This window comes from Scaptodrosophila lebanonensis, unplaced genomic scaffold (genome assembly GCF_003285725.1).
Source record: "Scaptodrosophila lebanonensis strain 11010-0011.00,11010-0021.00 unplaced genomic scaffold, SlebRS2 tig00000129-arrow-arrow-pilon, whole genome shotgun sequence".
NCBI lineage: Eukaryota > Metazoa > Arthropoda > Insecta > Diptera > Drosophilidae > Scaptodrosophila > Scaptodrosophila lebanonensis.
The window spans coordinates 1,906,895-1,934,129 of record NW_022060583.1 but is presented as its reverse complement, the minus strand read 5'-3'; the positions used below and the strand labels follow the sequence as shown (position 1 = coordinate 1,934,129).

Genomic DNA, 27,235 nt, shown 5'->3' with positions numbered 1-27,235 from the left:
GATTCAGATTGAGAATTTCGTGTTTGAAAGTCTTTGAATATCTTACTATATTAAACAACATTGAAGCGTACAGCGAAAATGGAATAGAATCAGATTGGTTTTCATAAACAAATGAAATTTTATCCTACACGTTTTCTTCTCGAGTGCCGCCTTTGATGAGGTCTGACTGTTCTGATATACAATATTTAATTTAGTGGAAGAGGAAAACCACATTACTGTCACACATATTTGCGGTTTCGCATTTTCAGTCCCTCGACTCGTCTTCTGTATGTTTACTTTACTGACTGAGCCAGGAGACTCATGTGTTGTCGTTTCGATTCATTCACCATTACAGACGCCAGCTGTGACGAGAGCGATACGCTTAGCAGCAGCACGCCGGAGCCGAGCATTCGAGGTGTCCCCGTGCCATCTCCGGCTCCACATCAACCGGCCTACAACATGCTGAAGCCCATCCTTAAGCAACCGCAACAGCAGCAGCACCAGCAGCAGCTGCAACTGCAACAGCTTCAGCAGCAGCAACCCCCCAATTCAGTATCTTTGCAGCAACAGCAACAGCAACAGCAGCAATCTCATGTGCAACTACCACCGCAGCATACCACTGGACATCGACTGCTGCCCACGCCTCCAACAAATTGTGGCAAGGGCGCTTATCATACGCGGGAGGCGGCTCTGCATAGGGTGCAGCAGCAGAGCGGTATGTTGCTATCGAGCAGTCGCAGCAACCTCAATGCATTAGGCATGGGAGTGTACACAAGCAGTGGTGCGGGACCCTCCTCCTACAACAGCTACAACAACAGTGGCTCTGCGATGGCTGGCAGCAGTGCCAACTTACACAGTGGCCAGCAACAGCAGCAACAGCAGCAACAACAGCAACAACAAGTGCAATTTGGCCCAGCAAATGTTCCGGGCAGTAGCTACAACCTGGCCTACAATCGTGATCCAGGGTCGCCCACAGCTGCAGGCTCTGGAGCTGCGAGCACACGCAACAGTTATGGAGATTTTTTGAATGCCGCCTTCGGTGGCGGCAGCGGCTGCGGATTCGCCAGTCGTGGCAGCATGAGCGTAAGTATTGGCCAAATCATGTAAGCCACAACACCCATACTATGAGAAATTATGACTATAACATAAATAAATTATAAAGTTAATAACCCAGATCGCATAACTCTTCAAATAATTTCGAAAGTGTAATGAGGTTCAAGTATAGACGCATTTCGATGAAGGCGGCTTCTGATTTCAGGCTTTAAAGCAAACAAAATATACATTTTTGAAAATTCGAGTTGGTAGATGTGTTTCGACCAACATTGTAGTTTGTTGTTATACCTTTTACAAAAAAGTGCATTGTTTGAGTTTTCCAATAATAGGGTTTAAAGAGGCTCGCTCTAGTAAGGAAAAAACAGAACAGAAGAAGAAAAAATAACTTTGTATATAAAAAATTGTAAAAAAAAAATCAAAATACAAATTCTAAATTCAGAATTTTTTGTAAATAACAATTTTTTGGCAAGCTTTATTTATTTACTGGACTTATGAGTAAAATGTGAGCTTTTATTTGGTTTGTTTTGTTTCATTTTATTTTTAACGTAGACGTGCATCAGGACTTCCAATGTGAAGAAAAGTGCTTTGCTTAGGTACATTACAAGTGGTTTAGTATTTGTTGACTGGTTTAGCTACAGTGAACTCAAAGTAATGTCCATGTGGAGTATTATAAACAGATATACTTTACATACGAGTATTCATAAAATGGTTATAATATGCATCTAAAAGAGCGGTAAACCACATGTTTTATACACTTGCATACATGAACACAAATCGTGTGTGTCTGTCCCTCTGCCCGTCTGTCTGCATGTTCCACCCACTATACCTTTGCATATGTGGTATGTGCAGCATATACTTGTAGTATATAGCTGATATAGAAAATGTAACATCTAAATAGATTCTTTATATAAACAATTGTTGTTTGTAAAGCTGTTTGAAGATTTTGCTTGTGCATGAATCTGGAATCTGGACGACCAAATGCAAATGCACTCGTATACTCGTATACATAGTATATGTTCGGTACAAATTTTGTGATTGCTCGTCATTATCTCATGGAAATGCTTAAAGTCAATATAAATTAAAAGGTGAAATAATTGTTCAGTGTTAAGAGTCGGCTAAAATGTACGGATAATTGGTGGCTTTGGTACTTACGAGTAGCTATCAATAAATGAGTCAATATTTAAGAGCTTATAGAATCGTTTTAATTTTTAGCTAGTTGATTTGAAGCTATCTGTTTCTCTTTTATTAAGAACTATTCTATTGACCGTCGATTATGATGCAATAACTTCAGAAGGTTAATTGCTTAATATAAATTTTAATAATACTTAAAATATGCATTCTTGTGACTATGTTGACTAATTAATGTGTTCTTCACCCTTCACCAAACCACAGCAAAGCATACGCGTGCAGAAATCTCCGATTTTGAATCGTCGACGTTCCTCATCCATTGCCTCCAATTTACTGCACAACGATGTAGGCGGCTATAGTCGGAATAGCATTGGAGGCGCTCCGCAAATTCCCGAGGATCTGATGCGCAACAATCCGCGGTAAGTGCTCAGTTCGCAGTCCCTGGTCTGAGAGCCGGGCATACTTTTTATTTACGGGTAGCATTCATTGTGTGCGACGCAAAGTTTGCATTTTAAAACTTTGGCCTTTGTCCAAGAGGAATTTTGTTTTTGTTGCTCTTATTGCATGGCATTAATTAGAGCAGTTTGCACGTAATAATTAATTAAAATAAACATAAATGGCACCAACAACAACAGTAGCAACCACATGAATAGGGTAGTTGTAAATAAAGGCAACGCAGTCGCAGCAGCCGTGGAGTAGCTTTAAACAATAACTTAAAGAGAAACAAAACAAAAAATAATTAAAAATGTTCAACAATGAATGTGGAACTCACAGCAGCAGCCCTTCTGGTGACCCCGGAACGCTTCAATGGCGCCTTTCGGGTGGCATAAGTCGTCTAATTACCTGCCATCTTGGCATCTTGCTCAACTTTCTGTGGTCGCACCCACTGTAATTACAATTGTTGTTTGTTGTCGTAGCTTATTGCCTCTTTTTGTGTTTTTGGGGCTTGAATCTTGGCCTTGACTCAGCTGCTGTCATCTAACACACTTGGCCCTATTCTTGTCACAAGCCTATGATTAAGCTGATTTGAAACTCCATTAAATCACTGCAAAGATTTTGGTTAGGTCTTTGTTTACAAATTTACTTTTTAACTAGAACAGTTCCTCATTTATAATTACCAGTTCGACGGAATTTATTTCTAGTTCATTACGAACAGAAAAGCACTCTAAAAGAATTGCGTTTTGTTTAAACGTAAATGCTTTTGAGCTTATTTCCTTCGTAAGATTCTTCCAGGAATTGGAAATGAATGGACTTATTCGGTGCAGAAATTTTCGGGCAAATATCCATTACATTTTGATATACGTGTATACGATATATGTATATCGTTGCATAGATTAAACCAAAAGTCACTTACTTCACTCTAAATACATCTGATTAGCCATAAAGAAATATCTAGTAATTTGAAAAAAAAATTAATGCGTACAAAAATTATGCACTTAATTCTATAGATTTGAATAAATGGCCTTTCTAGAGAAATCAAGGTTTTTAAAATCAATTAAAAAAGCTTTTTTTTATTTGTATCCAATTTTTCAAACAGTCAAGTCTTTCCTCCGTATAAATTAATTTGGAGTTATACGCTTGAAGCCATACTTATATGTACATATGGTAGGAATTATAAGTATAGTACATAGCGTTTCACTATCTTAGACCCTAAAAAGAACTTCTTCCTCTATATGCATCTGATGCTGGCAAATTAAAGTGCTAAATCGTAATTGGAGCCAAAAACATTGATAAACAGTCATTCATTTATTTTTGCAACTGTTTTGACTCACCTTTAAAGACAGTTAAATGCTTTTTGCAGAGCAGCCCGTTAAAGGAAACAAGTGCGGCTGTTTTTACTTCCCCTGTTACCTGCTTAATCGAATGCGCAGCCATAATTCGTTTATGTTTCGTAAGCCCTAGAGCGCACTTTAATTTTTGCGATAATTGCACAAAATGGCAGGCGCGGATCCATTTATTTGCATAATAATAATGAAGTCCCACAAGGCCAAGGGCAAGCCTCAGCATGCACTTCAGGTGCACGTTGAGTGCCTCAATTAGGCATTAATAAATAAATGTGTATATATACAAGTATGAAAATAATTGATTGAAACGCAGCTCATCTCTTCGCTTTCCTCTTTTCTCTTTCCAGTGAGCGCATGTCGCTGGCCAAGTCTCCTCTGGGCCGGGCTACCGTGGAGAGTGGCGTGCTTACATTTCAACAGGCGATGTCTGGAGCAGTGTCGCCACAATATGGGTCAGTTGCAGCAGTGGCGGCCGGCAATGCCAGCGAATTGGATTGTCTAATGGGCTCTTCAACGGCACTGGCAGCTGTAGCCGAAGATACAACCACCAGTGGACCGGATGCGACAGACTCACCGACGGCAGACTCTAGCGATGACTCGCCCGCCGCCACAGCCACTGCACATCCTGTGAAGGCACACGGCTTGTCACAGCCACCACACAGCACCCAAATTCGCGAGAGAGGCGTGGGTGAGGCGGCAGTGGTGGCATCCTCGTCATCCAATGCTGCGCCGGGCCATATGCATGGCAGTTCGGCAACCATAGCAGCTGCCGCACATGTGGGTAGTCGTCTCACGGAACGGCAACGCATGCGGACCTCGAGCATGCCTGCAGAGAGTCGCAAGGTAAGTGCCACACCGATAACACACACCCACACCACCTCCCACACCACACACCACACATCCGCACACAAGTAATTTGGCCTTTGGCAGTCCTCTTTACTTTTGTCGACAAGTTTTTGGCAGTCTCCCAATTTTTCATGCCTCATGCGCTTGTCCTTTATTTCGCGAGTTCCTCACAGAATAATCAAATAAATATTCTCCAAGACGACAAAGCTCTTTGGAGTGCTCTAAAAATCCGTTACAAACATCCAAGTAGTGTACCAGCACACTATAGTAGAATGTATTGCAAAGTCCACTTGAATACATATGTATGTAGATACTAGATATAAGCACCAACATATTTAAAATACAAATAGCCATAAAATAGGAATTGAGGAAAATAGCATTTACAGCAGTAGAGGGACACGTAAGAAACAAACAGTTTCGCTGATATAGCAACATTAATTCAGAGATCAAGAGAGTTTTAGAAGAATTTCTACCATGATAGAAAGCTTTCCAATACAGATCAACAAACAGTTTCAATTCATTCGAATAAGGTTATTAAAATAAAGCAAAGCGCGGCAAAAATGTTTAACGAAAGTTGAGTTCAGTTTAATTGTGACGGGTGCAGCCCCAAAGTTTTCAAGAGTCCAGTAAAAGCGTTATTTTTTTAAAGCTTCCTCACCTCTAGGTCCGTTATTACCCTTTACTTTTGGGTAATTTAAGCCGGCACTCCTTATTACGTATTTAGTTATTGATAATTAATGTGCTTAGGTTCTTATATTGCATTCCGACTTCCATAATATGTGGCCGGATAGCTGGATGGCTGGATGGCCTTTTGCCGTAATTGTGGAGCAGAGGCGGCAGGTTTCCCCTTTATTGCAATTAGAGGATATGGAGAGGTATCCTGTGGCGATAACGAGAACATTTGTCTGTGAATTGTGGTGTGGTCTCCATGACAGTATAGTATAGTGTTTGCTGTGGCTAACACCCTACGGCCGTACTCTAATTGAAACCCGAAACTCCACTCAATTGTCAGTTGTATATTGTTGGCCGTAATGCGCTTTGGGCTGCCAATTTTGAGGGCCAAATCAATTTCGGCAATGCAATTTTGACGCGTGGCAAAACACTTAGTGCCACGCCCCCACTCTGCACTTCCAGGCGCAGTCGTAGGAGTACGAGTATTCGCAATTGTAGCCGAAGCCGAAGCCGCAGTGCAAACAAGTTGGCAGAGTGTAGGCGAACTGAAAATCAATTTGAAAAAAGTTTGCAGAGAACATCAGTGTACGGGTCAATGCACGGCAAGTCGGGACACGGTGTTGGAGAGGGCGGGGCGCACGGCAGAGTACTGCACTCGTCGCCATGTTTGCGTGTTTACTTTTTGCTTAGCATACTTTCCAGCGCTCCCAGCTTGCACTTTGTGCGCATTCCGGTGCAGCAGTCGCCTTTTGCCGTCTCCACCTCCGCCACTGCCCCTGCCCCTGCCTCCGTCAGCGTATCCGTTGCCAACATCGCCATTGTCACATCGTCGCCGTCCCATATGACGAACGCACGTGCTGCACAATTTTCGCTCGAGCAATTTAACAAACTAATTACATTAGGTAGAACGGCAGGGAGCGCAGGCGGCCCAGTGCTGCTAGGATAGATAAGTGCATGCCAACCGCAGCTAAGAAGCAAGCCACAGTGGTGTGCCACAATAACAATAATTCGTGACAGAAGTGACATTATCGTATGCGACGGCTATCCACTTACCTGCTACACCAAATGATTTGCATTAATCTTACAGTCTATTAGAGCCGTGCAATAATTATTACATTATTTTGGTATTATCGTTAGAGGATGAACAATAAGAGACATTAAAGACGCATGACACAAATATTAAATTAACTTGAATGCCCGTACCCAGTTTGAAGTAATCTGCACTCTAAATTAAATCTTGTCATTCGGTTTAAGAAAATGTATATATTTTTTGGGGGCAACATACTTGGGTATTGAAGAAAAGAATCATTGAACTACATTTGAGAATTTGCAAAATCGTATCGAAATTTCATCACCTTTTTAGATTAGGCGCCAGTTATTTCATTTTAAATACTCTATCTATTACCAAGGAAAGTACAGGCATTTTAAAGCCGTCAATGAATTTTAAAGCAATCTTGTCCATACTGGATAGTACCCAGTAGCTCACCCGATTATAAAGTGGTCTGTAAGTGTTGGGAATTCGATTATCAATTTAAAAATCAGCGAAACTGAAAGTATTCTTATTTCAATAGTAATTTTTTCAACAATTACAGTTTTTATGTGAATCTCTTATGAAAAAACGTAATTTATCATTCGAAATGGTTGTTTTTCTTGTGAAATGCACTTTTGCATGTAATTCAATCAATTTCCGTAACCCTGTTTGATTGCCTTTGACAAAAAGAAAGTTTGGAGGATCTTCACGAAATTAGTCCTGCAGCGAAAATCAGGCCCGATTAAAAGTGTTGTTCCATGCGAAAAGTCAAAGTAAAAGGGTCGATGCATTCTTTCCAATAAAAACATACTTTGAAATGCTTTTGCGCGCAAAATCAAATACATTTGTTATCAATTCCATTTGAAAATAGTGTTTTCAGTTCCTATAGGGAGTAGATATCACTAAGCTTTAATATTTTAAAAACATTTACTGGTTTTTATGGAAACATTAGAGATTGTATAAAAAAGAACAATTGTATCTAGAACAAATTGAGCAATTAATATGGACCTTTTGTGCTACCATTGGTATGCGCATTTAGTTGATCATTATTCCATTTTTAAATTGGATTACTGTGCCAAGCATCATTCGCTTGTATGCCTCTGTGGTAGCTTCCAAAATATGGCTCGTCATGTTTTCAATTCGGCGACTCCTCCGGGTCGGTGGATTCGATGTCGTCGTGTGGCGCTTAAGAGCGACGCGTTGCCAGTCATGGCCATAAATCCAAGTTAATGACTGAAGCTCCCACATACAAGGGCGCAAACACAGATACGATACATATACATACAAATATTCAGCTTAATATATGTATGTATGTATATATAGTACATATCTGAAGACTTGTACTCGTACACTGCCTGTTAGGCCAGGCACTTAACGTGCCACTTAATTACAGCGATTCTTTAACATGCTAGCTGCAAAACACACACTAACGCACATGCATATGTATATGTATATATGTACGAGCAAATACATCCATAGAAGGCGCAGCTAGCGCTACTTCTTTGGCTTTTGCCATATGAGATATACAAACTAAGCCAGGCCGGGTGAGTGGGTGGTTCCCTTCCCATATACGGGTACATACATACATACATACATGTATATATGTACATGTATATGTATGTATATATGTACACATATAAATGCGCTTACCGACAGCTCTTTGCTTGGCGCTCACATTTGGCAGGCGCCTAATTACGCTTCGCTGACTTCGACGTCGACGGAGACGGAGACGGCCTCACCTGGGCCAGTCTGGCCGGAACTGTGGCTCAGCTTAAGCAGGCAATGACCTAGCGATAAAGCTTACCTTATATTGTACATTAATATGTGTGTGCACCCTGTCAGTGTGTAGTCATGGTGTAACTTATCTCTTTATACAGAGACCGACAGCGACTGCAACTGCGACTGGGCCTGTTAGAACTAATCTCCACACAAATATAGGTATTAGCGAAAAAAATTGGCTCAGGTGTTGTGAGAAATGAAGAATAGAGCTACTAGAGGTTGTTATGGAGATTTTGAATAAGACAAAACCATATACATACGAGCACTATATAGAGGAACCTGATTAGTTTCGATGAATAAGCAATTTACTTTTTTTTTTTTTCAAATGTGAATAGCTGAATGGTTTTCTATACCCTGTACTCGAAGATTGAAAAGAGTATATTAGGTTTGTGCCAAGTACTGAACAGAAAAAGGAAGCATCTGCCCCCATAAACTATAATTTCTGTTGGTGCTTAGCTTTAATTGCTTTAATCGATTGTGAAATCAGAATACATGCTGAATTAAAGTAGTTGTACTCATGAATATGAATTTCGTATGTGAACCACTAAATAAATGTTTAAATTAGAGACTGTACTCATTAAACTGTACTTATTGTTTAAGGATATATATAAATGTTGCCTTAATTCCCTATAAAAAGGGCAGGCACAATTACAACTTCAGTTTTATTTTTGATCAAATAAATAAAACTCAAAGAACAATAATTATTATATATATTATATTATTATTATTATTATTATTATATTATTATTATTATTATTATTATTATTATTATTATTATTATATTAATTATTTTATGAGTTTTATTTTTTTTTTGCTCAAAAATAATAATTCGCGGTTGAGTTATACTTTATAACTAAAAATTAGTCATTATATTTTGGGAAAACGAATAAAAATTAACATTTTAAATCATGGTGAATATTTATAGATAATTCTAAAAAAAAGATATTGGTATAATCCTCGTTTTCTCAACTATATAGGTGAATGATTTTAAAAGAAAACTAAATATTCATTATTTGCGGTCCCTATTTTAAATTTGTATTTTAAGAAGGAAGTGTGCGCATCTTTAAAAGTCTCTCCCCCTTCCCACGATAAATACAAGTAATTTGGTTAGTACTGTCCATAATTCCAAAGAACATGAATGAAATTTTATGTAATTTCAAATTTCAATCAAATTTGCTAATCCTATTAAAAGTTATTAGTGAAACAATTTTCCGCCAAGCTGCAACTGTGGTTGCGTTCTTCTGCTCCTTGTTGTGTTTCATGGCTCGACTATAAAATAATCTCTGGCTCCGAATGCGTTGATTTTATTTATTATTTGTAGAGGTTGCAAGTATTTGAAACAAAGTTGTATTATTATCTGTTTTATTGCAAACGCCGTTCATTGAATAACTTGTAACTTTTTGTGGGATTGTCAATGAGTTTGAGGGACATGGTGGAGCTGTAGTGATGAGGAGATATGAATGCTGTCTTGGCTCTGCTATTCGCCAAGAGGCCTTTTCTTATCATAGGTGCATTTATCTACATACATACATTTCTGTGCATTTTTTATGTGTTTATACCTATTTTGAAATATTGGCAACATATACTCGTATATAGTGTCACGATCGGAGCATTAATTTTGGCTTTTAATTATGATTTGCAGCCTCGTTTGGCGGACACACGTCGTGCGGCCATACACTGTGCTGATCTGGATATGGATTATTATCGTTTACGCAGCTTCAGCATCACATCGCATGGCGTTTGCAATTTGGGGGACTCATTGCGGTAAGAAGACGCAGCCTAAGCCGATATTTAGCTACTTATAACTAATACATGCACACATAATTATGTATGTATATATATATATATATATATATATATATATATATATATTTCTCTTTATATGTATCATCAACTTGCTAACCAACAACGCAGGAGCCGTAGGTCACGTTCAATCAACTCTGTGACATCGACGGGCACTTCAAATAGCGGCGTGGACCGGCATAATAGGTGAGCGAGTGAGTTTGTCGGCCAGTCTGTGAATGGGTGTGCGTGTCTGAGTGTGTTTGGCCGAGTGTGTGGCTGGCTGCTCTCCAGCCCGGCAAATTGTTCATCAAATACAAATACAAATACAATAACAATAATAATAATAAAGCGCTGTATGTGCAGTGAAAAGACAAAGTTCATACGCAACAACAATGAAGCGAACGTGCGACAATTTGGAAGCAAGCTTACACACACACACATCCATACATAAACTAATTTCATACAATTTTCACACAAACGATTTCCGCCGACACTGCCAACAATTCAAACACACACACACACATTCACAACTGACAGCCGACATATCGCACAATGCAAAAGACTTCTTTGCAATGGCATTTCCTTTTGTTGCCTTTGGTGCTTCTTCTTCTTCTTCTTAGTATTCCTTTTTTCTGGCTTTGAGCCGTTGTTGGAGCTGGCTCTTCTCCTTTCTCTTCCACTGTTGTTTTTTTTTTCTATGTATGTATGTATGTGTATAAAATATTTTCATTCTCTCTGAAATCCCACTTATTATTGTTATTGCAATGCTTTACATCGTTGGTCTGTTCCACAGCAACGCATCGCGCACCTCGGCCGACATTATAGATGAACTGGCGGATCCGTCACAACAGAACGGCCAGCATATACCCGCCTATAAGATAGCCATGCTGGGCGCCGCAGGTGTGGGCAAGACAACACTTACTTACCAATTTACCACCTCGGATTACATTTGCGCCTACGATTTGAGTTTGGGTGAGTTATGAGTATTGATCAGAGTTGGGCGAAAGTTTCAAGTCCCACCGAAACTACATATGTTTATTTCAATTTCAATTTATTCGCATTTCTTAAAAACATTATGAATTAACAAGTGAGGTAAATATATCTTAATGTTAAGAGTACAGGCAGCTTAGCCTTTTTTACTTAATTATACAAAATGGAGAAATAAAAATGGTTAACAACAATCGACAGTGTAAAGCGGGAAAAATTAAGCAAAAAAACCCAAGCTTAATAACTTAAACCTAACTTAATACTAAACTAACAAGTTTTTTAATATTTATAAATTATATATTATTTACATGCAAGTATGTAGAGTACATACAGCTATTATTGAATCTAACGTTTAGGCGAGCAATCCTTTCTGCAACTAATTCAACGTTTGCTATTTGGTGTAAATCTGCAGTGGAAAAGTGCCAGGAAAGGCTATAGTTATAGATCATTTGAGTATTTTATTTTGGGTGACTTGAATTTTTGTAATATGAAAATTTGCAACATAAGCCCAAACTACAGCCTCAAGCCCCATGCTTGAAATATTGATCTGAAAAGGTACATTTTGTTTTCTATGCTAAGACGAGCGTTTCCATTTTTAAATGGGTATAAAGCACGAACTAAAATATTTCATTTCTTAATGATATATTGAACATGGTCGTTAAAGGTTAATTTTGTATCTAACATGAGACCAAGGTACCGCACACTTTTATCAAATTTTACATATGTTTATAGTTTTTTTTTAAATACGTATTTGAGTTGATTTGCTGATAGAGCTTTTGATGTTTGGCAAATAATGGTACATTGTTTGGTGCTTTCTTTTCTTAATTGTATTTGTGAGTATCACGAACACAACATATAATTTCTTAATGGTGGGCCGATATCCGCTTTGAATGTACATTTAAAAAATCAAAATTTTGTCAAATCGTTTTCCAGGCTAAGTATTAAAAGATGTTATGTTGAATAGCGCTCTTTTCATAGGTCGTTTCAAAGCAATTTGAAAGCATTAGAAAATTTACGTAATATGTACATTTTGATAATTTGAAAACTAAATATCAACAGGAATTTGGTATTCAAACTTGACTATTTTAAGATATTAAATTATTTTGTGGTGTACTTAGTAACATACAAGTATACTTATAATATGACATTGCCAGATAACCCATAATGAACATTTTTGTAATATATTAAATACTGAGCTATATAGGAAATATAGGATTAGATTGTGGTAGCGTGGCCCCTTCCTGCAGTATATATGGGGTTATCTATCTAGATTTGGATAAATGCACAAAAAAAAAGTTGTGCTGTTTAAATTTCCGCTGTTTTTAAGGTCTAAATATTTTCAAATTTAACAAAAAGTTACTTCAAGTTGTGAATATTTATCTTCTTCTCTAATCTTATTAAGAAAAACAACATTTTTTTGAGCGTAAGACCTGTTAAAGCAGGTTAATATACTTATAATTTAAGAAGCATTTGGTGGCATTGGAATTTAATGTAATTATACGCTGTTTCGAGATAAACATTTGGTTTGTGGTGGTCCTCTTGCTTCAAAAAGAAAGGGTTTTGCGATAGTGCTTTCCAAAAGAAGCGAATTGCAAAATGACAGGCAAACCAAGGCCAATATTAGGTTTTTATGCACACACTGTCACTAGTAATTTCCACAGATAAGTAAAAAATTAAATATTGTAAAATAATTGCTATTTGGAAACATTTTGTTTTGTCGGAAATTATTTTAGTATTTTAGTGGAAAGAGGGCTTTAATTAATATGTGTGGTTTAACTATTGTACAGGTTGGAAAAAACGGTAACTTTCCACCAGGAAAAAAATGGAAAAAGCTTTTTTATTTGTTTTATTTTTTGCCATGCTATTTAAATTAGAATTTGTCGCATTTGTAAAATTAATGCTGCGGCTTTGCACGAACATCGCCGGGAGTCGTGCAGGGGCGTAGTGGAGTGGAGGGGCGTAGACGGAATTTAGGAATGGGGGCGTATGATCTGTGGCTTTTAATCAAGCGCATTTGCATTTTAATTATGGCACAAAGTCATAAAATTTGAAAAGCGCGCAAAGGGGCCGCAGCTAATTTCATCAACTTTTATTTGAACGGAAATGTGGCGGTATATATGTATACGTATTGTATGCTTGTATATACACGTGTGCGTGTGTGTGTGTGTGTGAATGGCTTTAGGAGCTGTCTTAAAACGCCAGAGAAAATCCAAGCATCAATGTGCCGGGCCCAATTGCAAAATTTCTTCACGCTCATGCATGCTAACAAACACATCTATGTATGTATATAAGTATGTCTGTCTATATGTCTGTGACTAGAACAAGCGTAGAAAACGCCCACCGAAAACATTGACAAACAAAATCTCAGCATTAGCATTGCCAAAATTAATTAAATAATTGAATAATTGAGGAAGCTGTGACAATAATCGCGCATGCTTGCATTTGTGTGGACGTGAATATTCACATACATACATACATACATACATACATACATATGTATGTATGCATGCTATTGGAAAGGTGGTAGAAGTGGGCGCAGAACAGCTTACTTAATAATTTAATCATAAACTTTATAATCTCAAAGTGCTTATACAAGTAGATGTACGTCCATTTACACGTTTTACGGCCCTTTTTTTGGTCTCCTTGCCATTTGCGTGGGTAGTCTGTATTTATCCGTTTTCCGCATTCATGGTTTCGTATTTTTATGTTGAAATTTCCACTGAAACTAATTTAATGACTGCTCTCTGAGTATCTTTTTTTTTAATATTCCAACTTTAATTTAATGCAAGTTAATTGTGAAATTGTGGTTGATTTCGCATTGCATTTAGTTGGAAACCATTTTATGCATATGCATTTGACTTTTGAACTTTCCGATGCTTCTCCAGAAATTACGTTAATCACACATTTATCATTTGCATTTAATAATTATAATAAATTGGAGAGAGACATGCGGAAAACTACAAGAGTAATGCTTCATGGAGCTTGTGAGGAAGCTCATACAAATGAGGGGAATTATTGGGATTATTTGAGTAATTTATGTAAAGCCCCGCCAGGTACGTGCGGTACGGTATTTACACAACTGATTTCATAGTGTAAAACGTTGATTAACTGTCATAAAATGTGCTCTGTGCTAGCCATTATGGCTTATATGCAGAAAGTGATTAAACAACATTTAATAATGAAACATTAAACTGCCAAGTCAACTGTCGCGAACAAAGTAGCAGCAATAATGAATTGATTTTCAACTGCACATCCCACAGCTGAATGTGCCTCTCATTTTTATTTCCGGTGCATTTTTATTGCCATATTTCAGCTATATTTATCTTTCCAGTTATTGGAGATCTTAATATATTTAATTCCAATATATGTATGTATTTGATTTTATTTATTTATTTAATATTAGTTCGTAGTGCGACATGAAATATTCTTATAAATTAGTGCACTAGTCACAAAAATTAAATTTCCTAGATAGTGAAATGAAAAGTGATTTGATTAGCCTACTTAACCTACTTAATTTGTATTAGATACATTTTATTATGTTTATTTATTATTATTATTTAAGCGTAATTTAACTGTGATTGAAAATATTTCTTCACCATATTTTGTGTTGTACATTTGAATTTAACTTGAAGTGTGACTTGTTTGGATAATACATATTGCAGCAGCAACTGTGTAACAATAATTGTGAAGGTGTGGTGTTAATTGGTGTCGAGTTGATTATTCCACTTCAATTAAATTTTGTTTCTGGCTGTTGAACTGCAGTTGTTGTACTCGTACAAGTATGTGTCCATACAAAGGCCTGAGCATCTATATCAATTACTATCATTTTCAACACTCTCCTGAGCCCACAATTTGCCATGCATTGAAACCTGTAGCCCTAATGTGCAGCGTCCCCCATGGCGTGTACGCAATGCGACAATGAAACGCACACATTCATGCATACATTCATCTATGTGTGTATGTGTGTTTGTATGCTTGTATGTATGTGTATATTAGTGGCAAGCAGAGAAATGTGGGCGTGCACTGCCATTAGTCCGGGCCTTTCGCATCAACTGCACGCAATAGTCAAGCAATAGACGCGCCCACATTGACAGCCAGTTGCCCTCACACCCCCCACCCCCTCTTAGTCCCCCACTCACACCACCACAATCGCACACACCCACACAATCAGCAGCAACCTCTACTGGGCCTCCTGATGATGGGCTCGCGTGCTGTTAGTCGAGTTATTAACGCAGCTGGCCGAGGAGGTCGTTTGTAAATGATAAAATAACTACGAAAAATAGAGGAAAAATGACTAGAAATGGTTCTGCACTTACAAGTAAGAGCATCGGCTAACAGGATGGACTGCACCCAAATGCTATTCCTTTTGTTCATGGCAAGATATGTCATAATTCGACACAATTGGAGATTGAAAGATTTTTGCCACGAAATAAGTTGTTAAGCCCAGCGTTTAATACAGATGTGCTCTACATTTCGCTGCCAGTGGAACCCCAACCCAAAAGATCATTGTGGCTTATCTGAACTTATTGTATCGGCGGATCGGATATTTGACTTCATTTTAATTACGTTATTGCCTTTCAAAAACTGCACCTAAAGTGGTTACAGATTATGCGTGGACCGGGAAAAACAGTCACATCAGATGACATAGTACGCGTATATTCAACCAAAACAAATTCAGAGTTCAACGTTTTGTTTTTTAATGCTATTAGGCTGCATTTCTTAAACAACAATTCTGTAAGAAATGAGAGTTGGAGCCTCTTTCTCTTACGAAACAAAGTTTCTTTGTACCCTTCACTAAAAAGTGTGGGGTTATTGCTTTGTTGAGTGCATGTTTGTAATACCCATAAGGAAGCTTTGCAGACCACATGTTAGATATAATACAATCGAGATGTATGGCTTCTTCTTTGTTGCAAACACTGTTTCAGACGTACGTGTTCTACGTGGACATACCATAAAGAATATTTTTTTGAACAAATTGGTCGCATTATATGGTGAGGGTAAAAAATTGATTGAATTCTGATCTGCTTTTTGCTTATCAACTCAATAGATCTTGCTTGGAGTCATAGGTGTAAAAAGAAAAAACTGCTAGTGTTTGGATGAGTTCTCAGTTTCTGGAAATGAAATATAAATATATTTATTAGGAGCATAAAATTCTCAACTTATACATAAACTGACAAACAACATGTATTATATATTATTCTGACATTGTGAAATGCTTCGTTTACATTCGCATCTGCAATCCTTTTCTCATTTAAGAGGTAGGGTATTAAAACTTAGGGCATAAGTAGCGCGCAACAAAGCGCCCCCGTGGGAGCACTCAGCATTAAGAGCTTAGGTCGGAGTCAGAGCGCAAATGGAAATTGTTGCAAATGTTGCAGGCGAGGGCCAACAAGACGTTGCACACTTACACACTTACCCACACGAATAGCTAATAAAAAAGGCAGCTTTAATTAGCACTTCAGCCACAAAGAAAATATAAGTAAAATGTTTGTTGTTGTGGCTTTGTAGCAAAAACAGCAAAAACAGCAAAAACAACGGTGAGACTTGAAACAAAGTAACTGTGAATGTTATGTACACACTCGTACTTACATACATACGTACAAACATATGTACGTACATAAATACGCAGCCTTTGCATTTCCTTCTGCTCTGTGTTTCACTGCCTGTGTAGGCAGGTCTATTCGTGTCTGTGTTCATGCGTCCTTCGACTAGGCTTAAGCTACAATTAAACATAGCACAAGCTTCTGAAGTACTAGTTCCAGTTAATTCTTGCTTCATGTTCTCCTTAAGCCAGCGCTTCTTTTATGCAAATTCATTTTTTATACAGATACAGATTTTTATTGCCATGTTCGTTGCGATCGTTCGCTTAATGAGACTTGTCACAAATGTCCTTTTTTTTTTGTTAATATGTACACAGACGCACATAAATATGTTCCAATGTAGTAATATTTGTGCCTTTGCTTCTTGACGCAGCAGCTCTACATTGTTGAAATGTATTTTTACATTGCCACGCACAATAGAAAGAAAGTTAAACGCGTGCCACATACCAGTACATACACGTACATATGTATGTATGTATGTATGTATGTATGTACATACATATAATCAAATAATAATTTAATTCCATGAAGTGCGTGATTAAATTTGTACGCTTCATGCTCGTCGTAAATGCGAATTATTTCAAATGTGCGGTAATTAAATTCAGTTTTCGCCAAATCGAAATTACTGCGAATTAGGGAAATGAGAGCCCGGAGGGTGTGGATTTCAGCGCTTGTGGTTGTTGTACCTTTATTCGTAACAAATTCCCCACAATTGGTCGAACAAATTGTCTAATTATTAATCGCTCTAATGATTTAATGATGTGCATTATCAATTGTGGAATACATATAAGCAAACACGCCAAAGGACTGGGCTCGACTCGTGGGTACATTTTAATCATAGAATTATCGAACATGCCAGATTACTCCACGTTATCTCATTCAGTTCTCCAAATGTATGAAAAGGCGCACTCAGAATCCGCTCTTTAAAAAAAACGTGAACTTGAACTTAAGTTAATTTAAGTTGAGTGTGGTGTACAAATAAATTATATTACAATCTTGATGAAAGCTATAAAGCTGGCAAAGGCAATATTAAAAAATAACCTTATTAAAATACACTTTCTACAAGAATTGCACGCAAGTGTCACATGCTAATACAAGTAAGTAGTATAAGCAGAAGTTTGACAATTCAATTTTATATCAAAAAGCACACACTAAACCAAGAGTAGAGCCTTAGTTCGAGCTCGCTGCACGTGCCCTATGAATGCAAATTGCATTCTGGGGCGCTCTTGGGCGAGCACATTTTAAAACTTTTTGCCTTTTAATTTAATTTCTCACTTGCTTGTTTCAGTCCAAGTCGGGCGTGATTGATTTAAGAGCAGCACTCACTCTATAGACTCGCCCCAAAAAAATGAAACAATAGCCACCCATTAGGCGTGTCACAAATAATTGACACGAACAGCATAATCTATGAGCAGCGACTGCAGCGACTAGGACCAACAACAGCAAGCATGGGCATGGAATCCTTTAAGGAGGCGGCACGTAGACGGCAATTTGTGCTGGCTTCAGCTTTTAGGGTGTTACTTTATTGAATTTCCGAGTTCGGTGCATGCAAATTAACAGCTACAAAGGCGAGAGCTGGCATGAACGCTTAAATATGCAACAGCAGCAGTAGCAGTAGCGGTAGCAGCAGCAGCAGCAGCAGCAGCAGCAGCAGCAGTAGCAGCAACAGTAGCGACTAAGTAAACAAATTAAGTTGCTGGACTAAAGAGAGACAAAGTGCGATAGTGGTGGACGAGGAGAAGGCATCATTATCTACTTGTTTGGTAGCAGAGTCCAAGTTGCTAAGGCAGCGCAACGCTTTTCAAATAATGACGCTGCAAATTATTAAGCCGACGACGATAAGCGTGACGCATGCGAACCCAGCTGCCAAATGCCCCAGCTGTGTCGGAATTGTGAAGCGGAAGGCAGAGGGAGGGGGAGGGGCTAGTAATACACACACACACACACACACATACTTGGCTTTATGCCCCATATGTGAGTCTTGTGGTAGCTTCGATATTGGCTCAACAAATTTATGAGCTCGCTGTTCTACTTATATGTATGTATATGCCACAGTGAGCTGTGAGCTCAGATGTACCTGCCAGTGAGCCCAAGAATTATGAGTCCTACACAAAGAGCGATGCAAACTGCCAAATTAAATTACATTGATTGATTCACTTCAACAGGAATTAGAAGAATTAGTCAAGTAACGCACAAATGTTGTTCGAACAAATTTACATGCTACTTGTATTTAGTACCTCTTCTAAATGCCTTCCAATACAATAATGTATGTATTTCTGTCTGTCCATTTATCATGCCCTGACAACCTGTTTTGTTCCTAAGCCCTACAGCTATTACCTATTAATAAATAATAATAATAATTATACGTACATTTAAAACAAAAATCAATACCTCCTTTCCGATTGCAAGCAACAACAACTTAGCTGCGAAAAACACAAATGTGGCAATTATTTTGATTGAGCGCGATGTAACCGGCTTAAATTACCTACAATTTATTATTATGGTTCTCGGTCCTATTGCTAAATACTCTTTGTTTTGCATCGTTGATTGATAAATAATATTAATCCTAATCAGGGAGTCACCTGAGAACAATTTTACTAAATTTCTTTCAGAAAATAATTTGTTATTCTCGTATACCTATTTAAATGTATAAAACTATATTTCTTTATATATATTTTTTTTACCTTTTCAAAATAATCATCTTCGGCCGTTTGAACCAATGTTTTATGTCCTCCCGGAAACATTTCAACTTCTCTTCCCTTTTGACCTTTTTTTCTGATGTTGGAGCATCTCTTTTTAACTTTTAGAACATTATGTTTTCTCACCAATTACAATAATGTACCAGAAGTGTTTCTCTTTTTTCGACTCCTTAATGAGGTATTTCAATTGTGAAAATGGTGAGCAATCTTTATTGTTTTGGTTGTCAGGAAACTCACTGATGAGCTATAAAAATGAAGTTAATCGTTGATTTTGAGAAATTTCATTCAATTTCCCTTGAACTTAATTAAAGATTTCGATTGATTCTTCATAATTTTAATTTAATTTTATTTTTTCGACTGCACTTTGGTAGTTAAGAATTTCGTCATCATTCACGAGATAAATGAAAATCCGCATCGCGTTTCAAACAGAACATGATAGTCTAAAGCGTAGTGTTATTTTGTTCTGAAGTTTTGATGAGATGTCGTTAAAAGACCAATCGTTACAACGAGCGATTAAGACCAGACCGCAACCGACTGCCCAGGCACCTCCCAGATGAGCTATTAATATCGCCCTAAACTTTTCATACCCAACCACACATCATTATGTGCATCTTAGAATTTGTTATATTCTTTGCTCAGTTCAGCTAATCATGCATTAGCCATTATTCTTACCCCAATTTTCGGCTTAATAAAATGAAATTACAAAAACAGTTAAAAGATGTATCTTATTATTGCAGACGTCGATTGAAAAGTCCTGTTTCGTGAGATTCTATATACTATATATAGAAGTCGTTTTGGTTTTCCCGCTAATGTGATAACTATAACATAATTTTCATAATGGTAAATTACAAGTATATACATATTTTGATATTACTTTTTATACGCTGTACCGTATAAAGTATACTTAAATATTACAAATCGATCTAGACATGTCCATCCAATTTCCGCCTACATTGACCAAATTCGATATTTAGATTCTTCTAAGTCACAACTTTTGTTTAAAATTTCACCGAAATCGTACAATTAGCGGAACAATTCTGCTATTAGCGCATTTAAAACAGTACATTTTTGGGGATACAGGGTATTTCACCGTTAAGCAGGCTTGACTGTAACGTTCTCTCTTGTTTCCATTTGAAAATACATACATATATGGGAATTTAATTAGTGGGGCATCACGAACCACACTGACCCAACCAAACACTGACCGACCACAACATTCTAATATAGATAGAGTAGCCATCAAATCACTGACTCTCAAGTGCTCTTATAATGAGGAGCTGTTGCACTGACATACTTGCAGTAATTTAAATTAGAACTTCAAGGTGATAAATATGGAGAATTGAGTAAGCCAGCCTTTGGACGGAAATAGTTCAGTGGAACGAAAAGGTCACCGACGAAACCGAAATAGCCCAGATATACACGCTCTATCAGCAAAGTTTTAAATAATTAAACTGTGGAGATTGTTTCTACTTAACTGATTTATTAATAAGTGCGCTAAATAATAATAGTAATAAGTTTGCCAATAAAGAGTTCCAAAGTGTACGCTTATGAGTTGAGTTGCTGAGTTTAATGTTTGGTTCAGAACTGCTGTAAACTTCTCGTCATATGTCACACAGCTGTCGAAGCTCATCAAAAGTTAAGCTGAGACGCCATTTTCGAACTTTCTTTTTATCAGATTGCCATAAACAAAGGACCTTAAATTTAATGACTCAGCATGCAGAAATAAAATCTGTGGCCCACCATTATGCCCCCAACTGCCGCTTTTCGCAGCACATCGATCGATTGCATTCACCGCAAATTGAATTGAATTGAGAGCCAAACAGATGAAAAGAAAAACCGATGATTTTAATGACACAAAAAAGAGGGAATTATTATTGTTGTTGGCTGCTGCTAACTGGGCGCCCACCAAGCCCCATTGAGCGCCACCTGCGGCTTGAGTGCTGCTGCACATGGCCAAATCATATAATAATATTTACACACATTAACCCACAGGCACTTAACTTAACACGCCTTCGAACAAACGTCCCTTTCATATGTACACATAGGTATTCTCTAGCGGTTTAATACGCTCTGTCTTTTCCTTTTTCCTTTCTTTCTTTTTTTTTTTTTGTCTTCCTTTGCAACAGACGATGATTATGGACAGAAAACGGTTTCAGTGCTGGTCGATGGCATTGAAACGGATTTGGAAATTATTGATCATCCAGCTTGTGAAATGTCGGTAAGTAGTGCATGCTTCTAGGCGTATGCTCGTACTACACATATGTGCGTGTGAGTGTGTGTGTTAGTGTGCGTTTGTGTGTGTGTGTGTGTGTGTGCAGCCCATTGATGATGGCTTATGACAGCTGCCTGACTGGCTGAGTAGGTCAAGCCTTGTCTAGTTGTGGGTCAAGTGCTGTTGCATGTTTTATTGAGCGCACACACACACACGCACACACATACACACATACGCACACACACAAACTAACACACCCACACACACCTACACAGCTACCGTTTGGAGGTCAGGCTGCAACTGCTCTGGCTGCTGTTCGGTGACACTTTTGTCAAATGTCATTAACACTTCTTGTTTGTATGTATGCATGAATGTGTGCGTGTGCGTGTGTGTGTGTGTGTGTGTGTGGCATGTGTGTGTGGCAAAAAGGCCACAGTATATTACATTGTTAGCGGCAACTGTTGCAGTTGTGTGTACGTATGTGTATGTATGTATGTGTTTTTTCCAAGTGGATGCGGCTCCGGCTGCTCATGTGTCAGAGCTTGCGTCGTTTTGTGCTGCTGCTGCTGCTGGTGGTGGTTCTGGTGCTGTCGATGTGGCACCCGCATGTGGCGCAAATTTCATTAGCACGCTTTTTGCGTTGCATACTTAACTGCATTACATTGGACAAGACGGGGCGACGGGGCGACAGAGCACGTTTAAAGACACAAAACAGCAGCTAGTCAGACAGTTAGCCACTAGTTGACAGCACCACAACATTTGTCTAATGCTCTTACTAACACGTTCGCTTTTAACGCCATTTTCCATTTCACGTTTCCCCACCTGCCCCGCGCTGCTTGGCACTTTGATGCTCGTGCTACTTGGCATGCGACACTTGCCATTCAACACAGACCGAGGCTTTCTGTGCCACCTATAACATTGACCTGTTCGTCGTCGTTTACTCGGTGGTGGACCGCAGCACTTTCAAGGCCGCCGAGAAGGTCCTGCAGTATTTGAAGGAGAACGAAATGCTTTTGACGCGTGGCGCCATTTTGGTGGGCAACAAGACGGATTTGGAACGACATCGCGAGGTGCCCCGACAAAGTAAGTAGTTATCCAGACAGCTCTGCCCATCACCCCATCCACCCCACCAAACTCTTGACTGTAACCATGGAGACAGAGTCAAAGTCGAACTTGCAACTGCGAGGTTGTTGGTTAAATAAATTTAAAGTAAAATGTAACAAATTTACAAACTAGGCGGTCCTTTAGTTTAGTGCATTTTAATCGCACTCTTCATCAGATGTGCTGCTCATTTTTTGATCGATTGTATATTATATCATAATTTATGCCAGATAGAATTCCTAAATTTATGCACACTCGTCCCCAAATGAATTCAACTTATAAATTATGGTTTTAAGAGCTGTCCTCCGCCCTTCTCAAAACTACCATTACCTCACTCTACTTTTATTCGAAAATAAATTTAAACTAAAATGTTACAAAGTTACAAACTAGACGGAGCTTTAATTTAGTGCATTTTAATCGCACTCTTCATCAGATGTGCTGCTTATTTTTTGATCGATTATATATTATATCATAATTTATGGCAGATAGAATTCCTAAATTTATGCACACTCGTCCCCAAATAAATTCAAATTATAATATTATATTATTGTTTTAAGAGCTGTCCTCCGCACTTCTCAAACCTACTTTTGCCTCACTCTACTTTTTTGCAGTGGGTCGTAAAGTGGCTAAGGAGATAGCGTGTAAGTTTATTGAGACTTCCTCGGGCCTAGATCACAATGTCGACGAGCTGCTGGTGGGGATTGTGGCGCAAGTGAAGCTTAATCCGCAACGCATACGCCTGCTGAGCGAACGGGACCGACAACGCTTGAATTTACAAAGCACCATCCAAAAGCATCGACGCATGCATATGCCAACTCGTCGGATTGTGCGACAGATGTCCATGTGTCAGGGAGACGACGGTGATCCCGACGATTATGGAGACGAGGCTGGCGACGAGCTTCACGGCGAGCTGGACTACGACGAGGGCGAGGAGGGTGCGGTGGGTGGTGTGCCCGAAAATGGCGCCGAGACTAAGAACGGACGTGGTCAGGTGCGTAAGCAAAATCGTCGCACCCTCAATCTGGAGAGTATACTAAAGATGGGCGAGAGCGAGCTAGAGGACGAAGAGGCTGAGGCCCAACGCCTTCAGACACACGCTGCTAGTGGCGGCGGCAGCTCAAGTGGGGGGAATCCCAAGAGTAAGTTCGAGATGTTGGCCGCTGGCATGCGGAATCGCTCGCCCTTCTGCAATACGAATGCCGCCTCCAAGAATAGGCATTCCTATGACAACGGGCCCTCTACATCCGCTCAAGCGGCTGCAGCAGCAGCAGCACTTCAGCAGAGGAATGCGCGCACCTTGGACGATGCACAGCTAGGCGAGGGGGCTAGTGGGCGCAGCGACTGCAATCGCAAGGTGGTGAACAAGTTGACGGCTCGCACCAAGGTCTTCTTGTCATCGGTGCTGCGCTTCAAGAAGTCCATCAACATGAAGCGACGCAACTCGTCCAGCTGCAGCGATTTGTTTGTCATCTAAGGAAGAGGCGACCAGGCAGAAGATACGATAGTTAAGTGAGGCATAGACTGATTGGGCATGCGGGGCAGAATTGTATATACAGAGCAGGGAGCGTTGGGAAAATGTGTAGTGTTCAGAGAGCAGTAGAGAAGCGTTGCCTCTGTGGGATAATTGCCCATTTGGGCTCAAGCGGCGGATACTCAATGCGCCAATTTAAAAACCGAAATTCTTTTTGATCTGCATATTTCCTAAAAAAAAACCAACAAAATTAAAAAAAAAAAAAACAACGAAACAAATCAAAAATTGCGACCAAGCAAATGCCAAACGATATGTGTGTGCGTGTATGTGTGTGTCTATATATGTGTATTTAATAATACATATGTGTATTTCATACATAAATAAATAATACATTCTATACTTTTCAACAGTCTGTGTGTTGCCTCTCTTTGGTGATCCGTTCTCGCTTGTCTGTATCATCAAACATGTGTCCTGTATACTCGTATATAGAAGTATATAGAACACACTTGAAATGTATTATTCAGAATATCTAAAAAAGAATGCTACAGTTTTGGGAATTTTTGAAATAGAAACAACTTACCCCTATTTGTACTTAATTTCTTCTTTTTTTAATTCTTGCTCCAAGCCCTGGTAGCTAGTCAACTGAGAGTCCTTGTGGTCCTCAAGGAAATGCACTGATAAATAATTACAGCAATTGCGGAGGAGTGGCACTGAAAATAAATCGAAACTGAGACACAGCTAAATTGTTGAAGGCTCTGCAATTTAATTAAAGCGACTGAATAGATTTTAATGGGGTTGGTAAGCAAATCAGAAATCATTCTAAGGCATATAACAACTGAGCGACAACTGGGACGTAGGGAACATATTCAATTATGTCTTCTTCTGTAAACTATATAGGATGCTTATTAAAGGACGTGCTGTATATTTTTTTTTTGCACTGACATAATCAAAATATTGTCCCTGTGCTTTTTAATGCAATAATTTTAAAGAAAGAAAGAAAGAAATTTTAAACGCAAATTGTTGATAAATATCGAAACCCTCATTCAGAGGATACTCTGGCATAACTCCACATACCTATTAATGTGTACTATGTACATCCAACCTTCAAGGACACACACACACGCACTCACATAGTAGGTAGTTTAATTCTTTGGTGCTCGTCGCGTCGTTTGTCAATGCAATGCGGACAATAATTTTTGGCAAAACGGCAACTGTTTAATAAAAACAAAACCGAACACAAGGAAAATAGAACAAATGCATGAGAAATAAATCAAACAACTTCAATTGCCAAACGGCGGCAACCCGAACATACAAATAATACAAAATAATAACAATAATAATGAAAGCAAATGGTGTAAGGCCACAAACGTTGCACATGAAATTGAATTATGAAAACGTTGATTACTCTTTATCTTTATTTTTGATTATTTCAAATTTTACGCCTGGTTTCATGGGAGTATAAACCAAAAACATAAAGCTATGTACTACCAGCAAACAAGAAATCGTAAACAAAAACCCCATCACTTTTCAATTAAATTGAATAGCCAAGGCCAGCAAAACTAATAAAGAATAAAAACAAGATAGAACGCTACAGTCGAGCAAGCCCGACAGTAAAATAGCCTGTACTCTCCACAAAAAAAGAAAAATTAAAAAAAAAAAATTTAAAAAAAAAATTAAATTATTAAAAAAAATTAATGAATTAATTAATTAAATTAAATTAGAATATATGTTTATGTTTAGTTTTAACAGCATACATTTACATCACGTACCTATGCGTGTTTATATGCGTGTATGTATGCAGCACAAAGTTGAACCAAAGCAGCAACAACAACAACAGCTGCGGGCAGCGCTGCCGACAGAGGCAGCGCATGAGCAGCGATTTTACTTATGGCTATAACTTTCTTCAGAATTGACCTATCATGATGAAATTTGGCACACGGACACATTAGTACTAACTGGATGTACCTACCAAAATTGATTTCAAAATTCCGAGAATTACGGAAGTTATAAGAAAAAACACGAATTGCGGGGGAGTGGGGGGGTGCATCGAAAAAAAACTCAAACTCGTACTTTCTCGGTCTTAGGAGAATATGGAAACCAAGTTTGGTTATTCTAGCTCTTATACTTTCTGAGATCCTTGCGTTCATACGGACAGACGGACAGACGGACAGACGGACAGACGGACAGACAGACGGACAGACGGACGGACGGACGGACAAGGCTATATCGACTCGGCTTCTCATCCTGATCAAGAATATATATACTTTGTGGGGTCTGCCACGCCTCCTTCTGTGTGTTACATACATGCGCACAAAACTAGTATAGCCTTTCACCCTTTGGGTACAGGCTATAAAAAGAAGGAAAGTAAAACATACATATCTAGAGTAGATATCATGCACAAAAACCAAATAAATATGCGACATTTTTGATTTGTTTATCGCATTTGTTTAGGATTTTGAAACTCGAATGCTAATCCATATTCAAATTCAATATGCATGACACGAAAAGAACAAGAACTACAAAATATATACTACAAGTATATACAGCCGTAATGGGAAAATCACATTAAAACGATTGATGAAATTTCACCTAAGGAAGAAGAATATTAACGTAAAATTGGCAATAACATTTTTGATGGCAAGGAAAACAAACAAAAACAAACGTTTACAGGGAATGCTGAAGAGCAGTAACAGAAATATTATTAGTACCAACAAAAACAAGAACAGCAACAACAAAAACAAGAACAGCAACATCAATGATAATATCAAGCAAATTACTGAATGAACCTTCTATAAAAAGCTGTTAGCTGCTCTTTGTGTTGGTGCTAGTTGCCAACCACTTAAAAAATATAAACAAGCACACCAGCAAATTACATATTTCTACCATTTACAAGTATGTATAACATATAGTATATATGCACGTGCTGTATACAATATATGTGCAATATACCCATATGCCCACGTAATATACCTAAACCCACATATCTAAGTATATACTATATACTACATACCAATATGTATATCGAGCATATGCTAACTAACAAACTACAATTATGTATGTATCACTTACTAAATGTACATGGTAGTTCATAAAAACCGAGTACGCATAC

General features: G+C 38.4%; 1 protein-coding gene across 1 annotated transcript in view; it reads left to right on the top strand.

Annotated features, from left to right (window-relative positions):
• The window catches only part of LOC115628961, a 77,058-nt gene extending 52,929 nt beyond the window's left edge, over positions 1-24,129 (top strand). Inside the window, exons 5-14 of the mRNA XM_030525237.1 lie at positions 335-480; positions 592-1,062; positions 2,425-2,579; positions 4,292-4,787; positions 9,914-10,035; positions 10,186-10,260; positions 10,850-11,028; positions 21,469-21,560; positions 22,445-22,637; positions 23,267-24,129. Of these exons, the coding sequence (XP_030381097.1) occupies positions 335-480; positions 592-1,062; positions 2,425-2,579; positions 4,292-4,787; positions 9,914-10,035; positions 10,186-10,260; positions 10,850-11,028; positions 21,469-21,560; positions 22,445-22,637; positions 23,267-24,129 (2,792 nt within the window). The remainder of the gene's footprint in view (positions 1-334; positions 481-591; positions 1,063-2,424; positions 2,580-4,291; positions 4,788-9,913; positions 10,036-10,185; positions 10,261-10,849; positions 11,029-21,468; positions 21,561-22,444; positions 22,638-23,266) is intronic.
• The last annotated feature ends 3,106 nt before the right edge of the window (positions 24,130-27,235 follow it).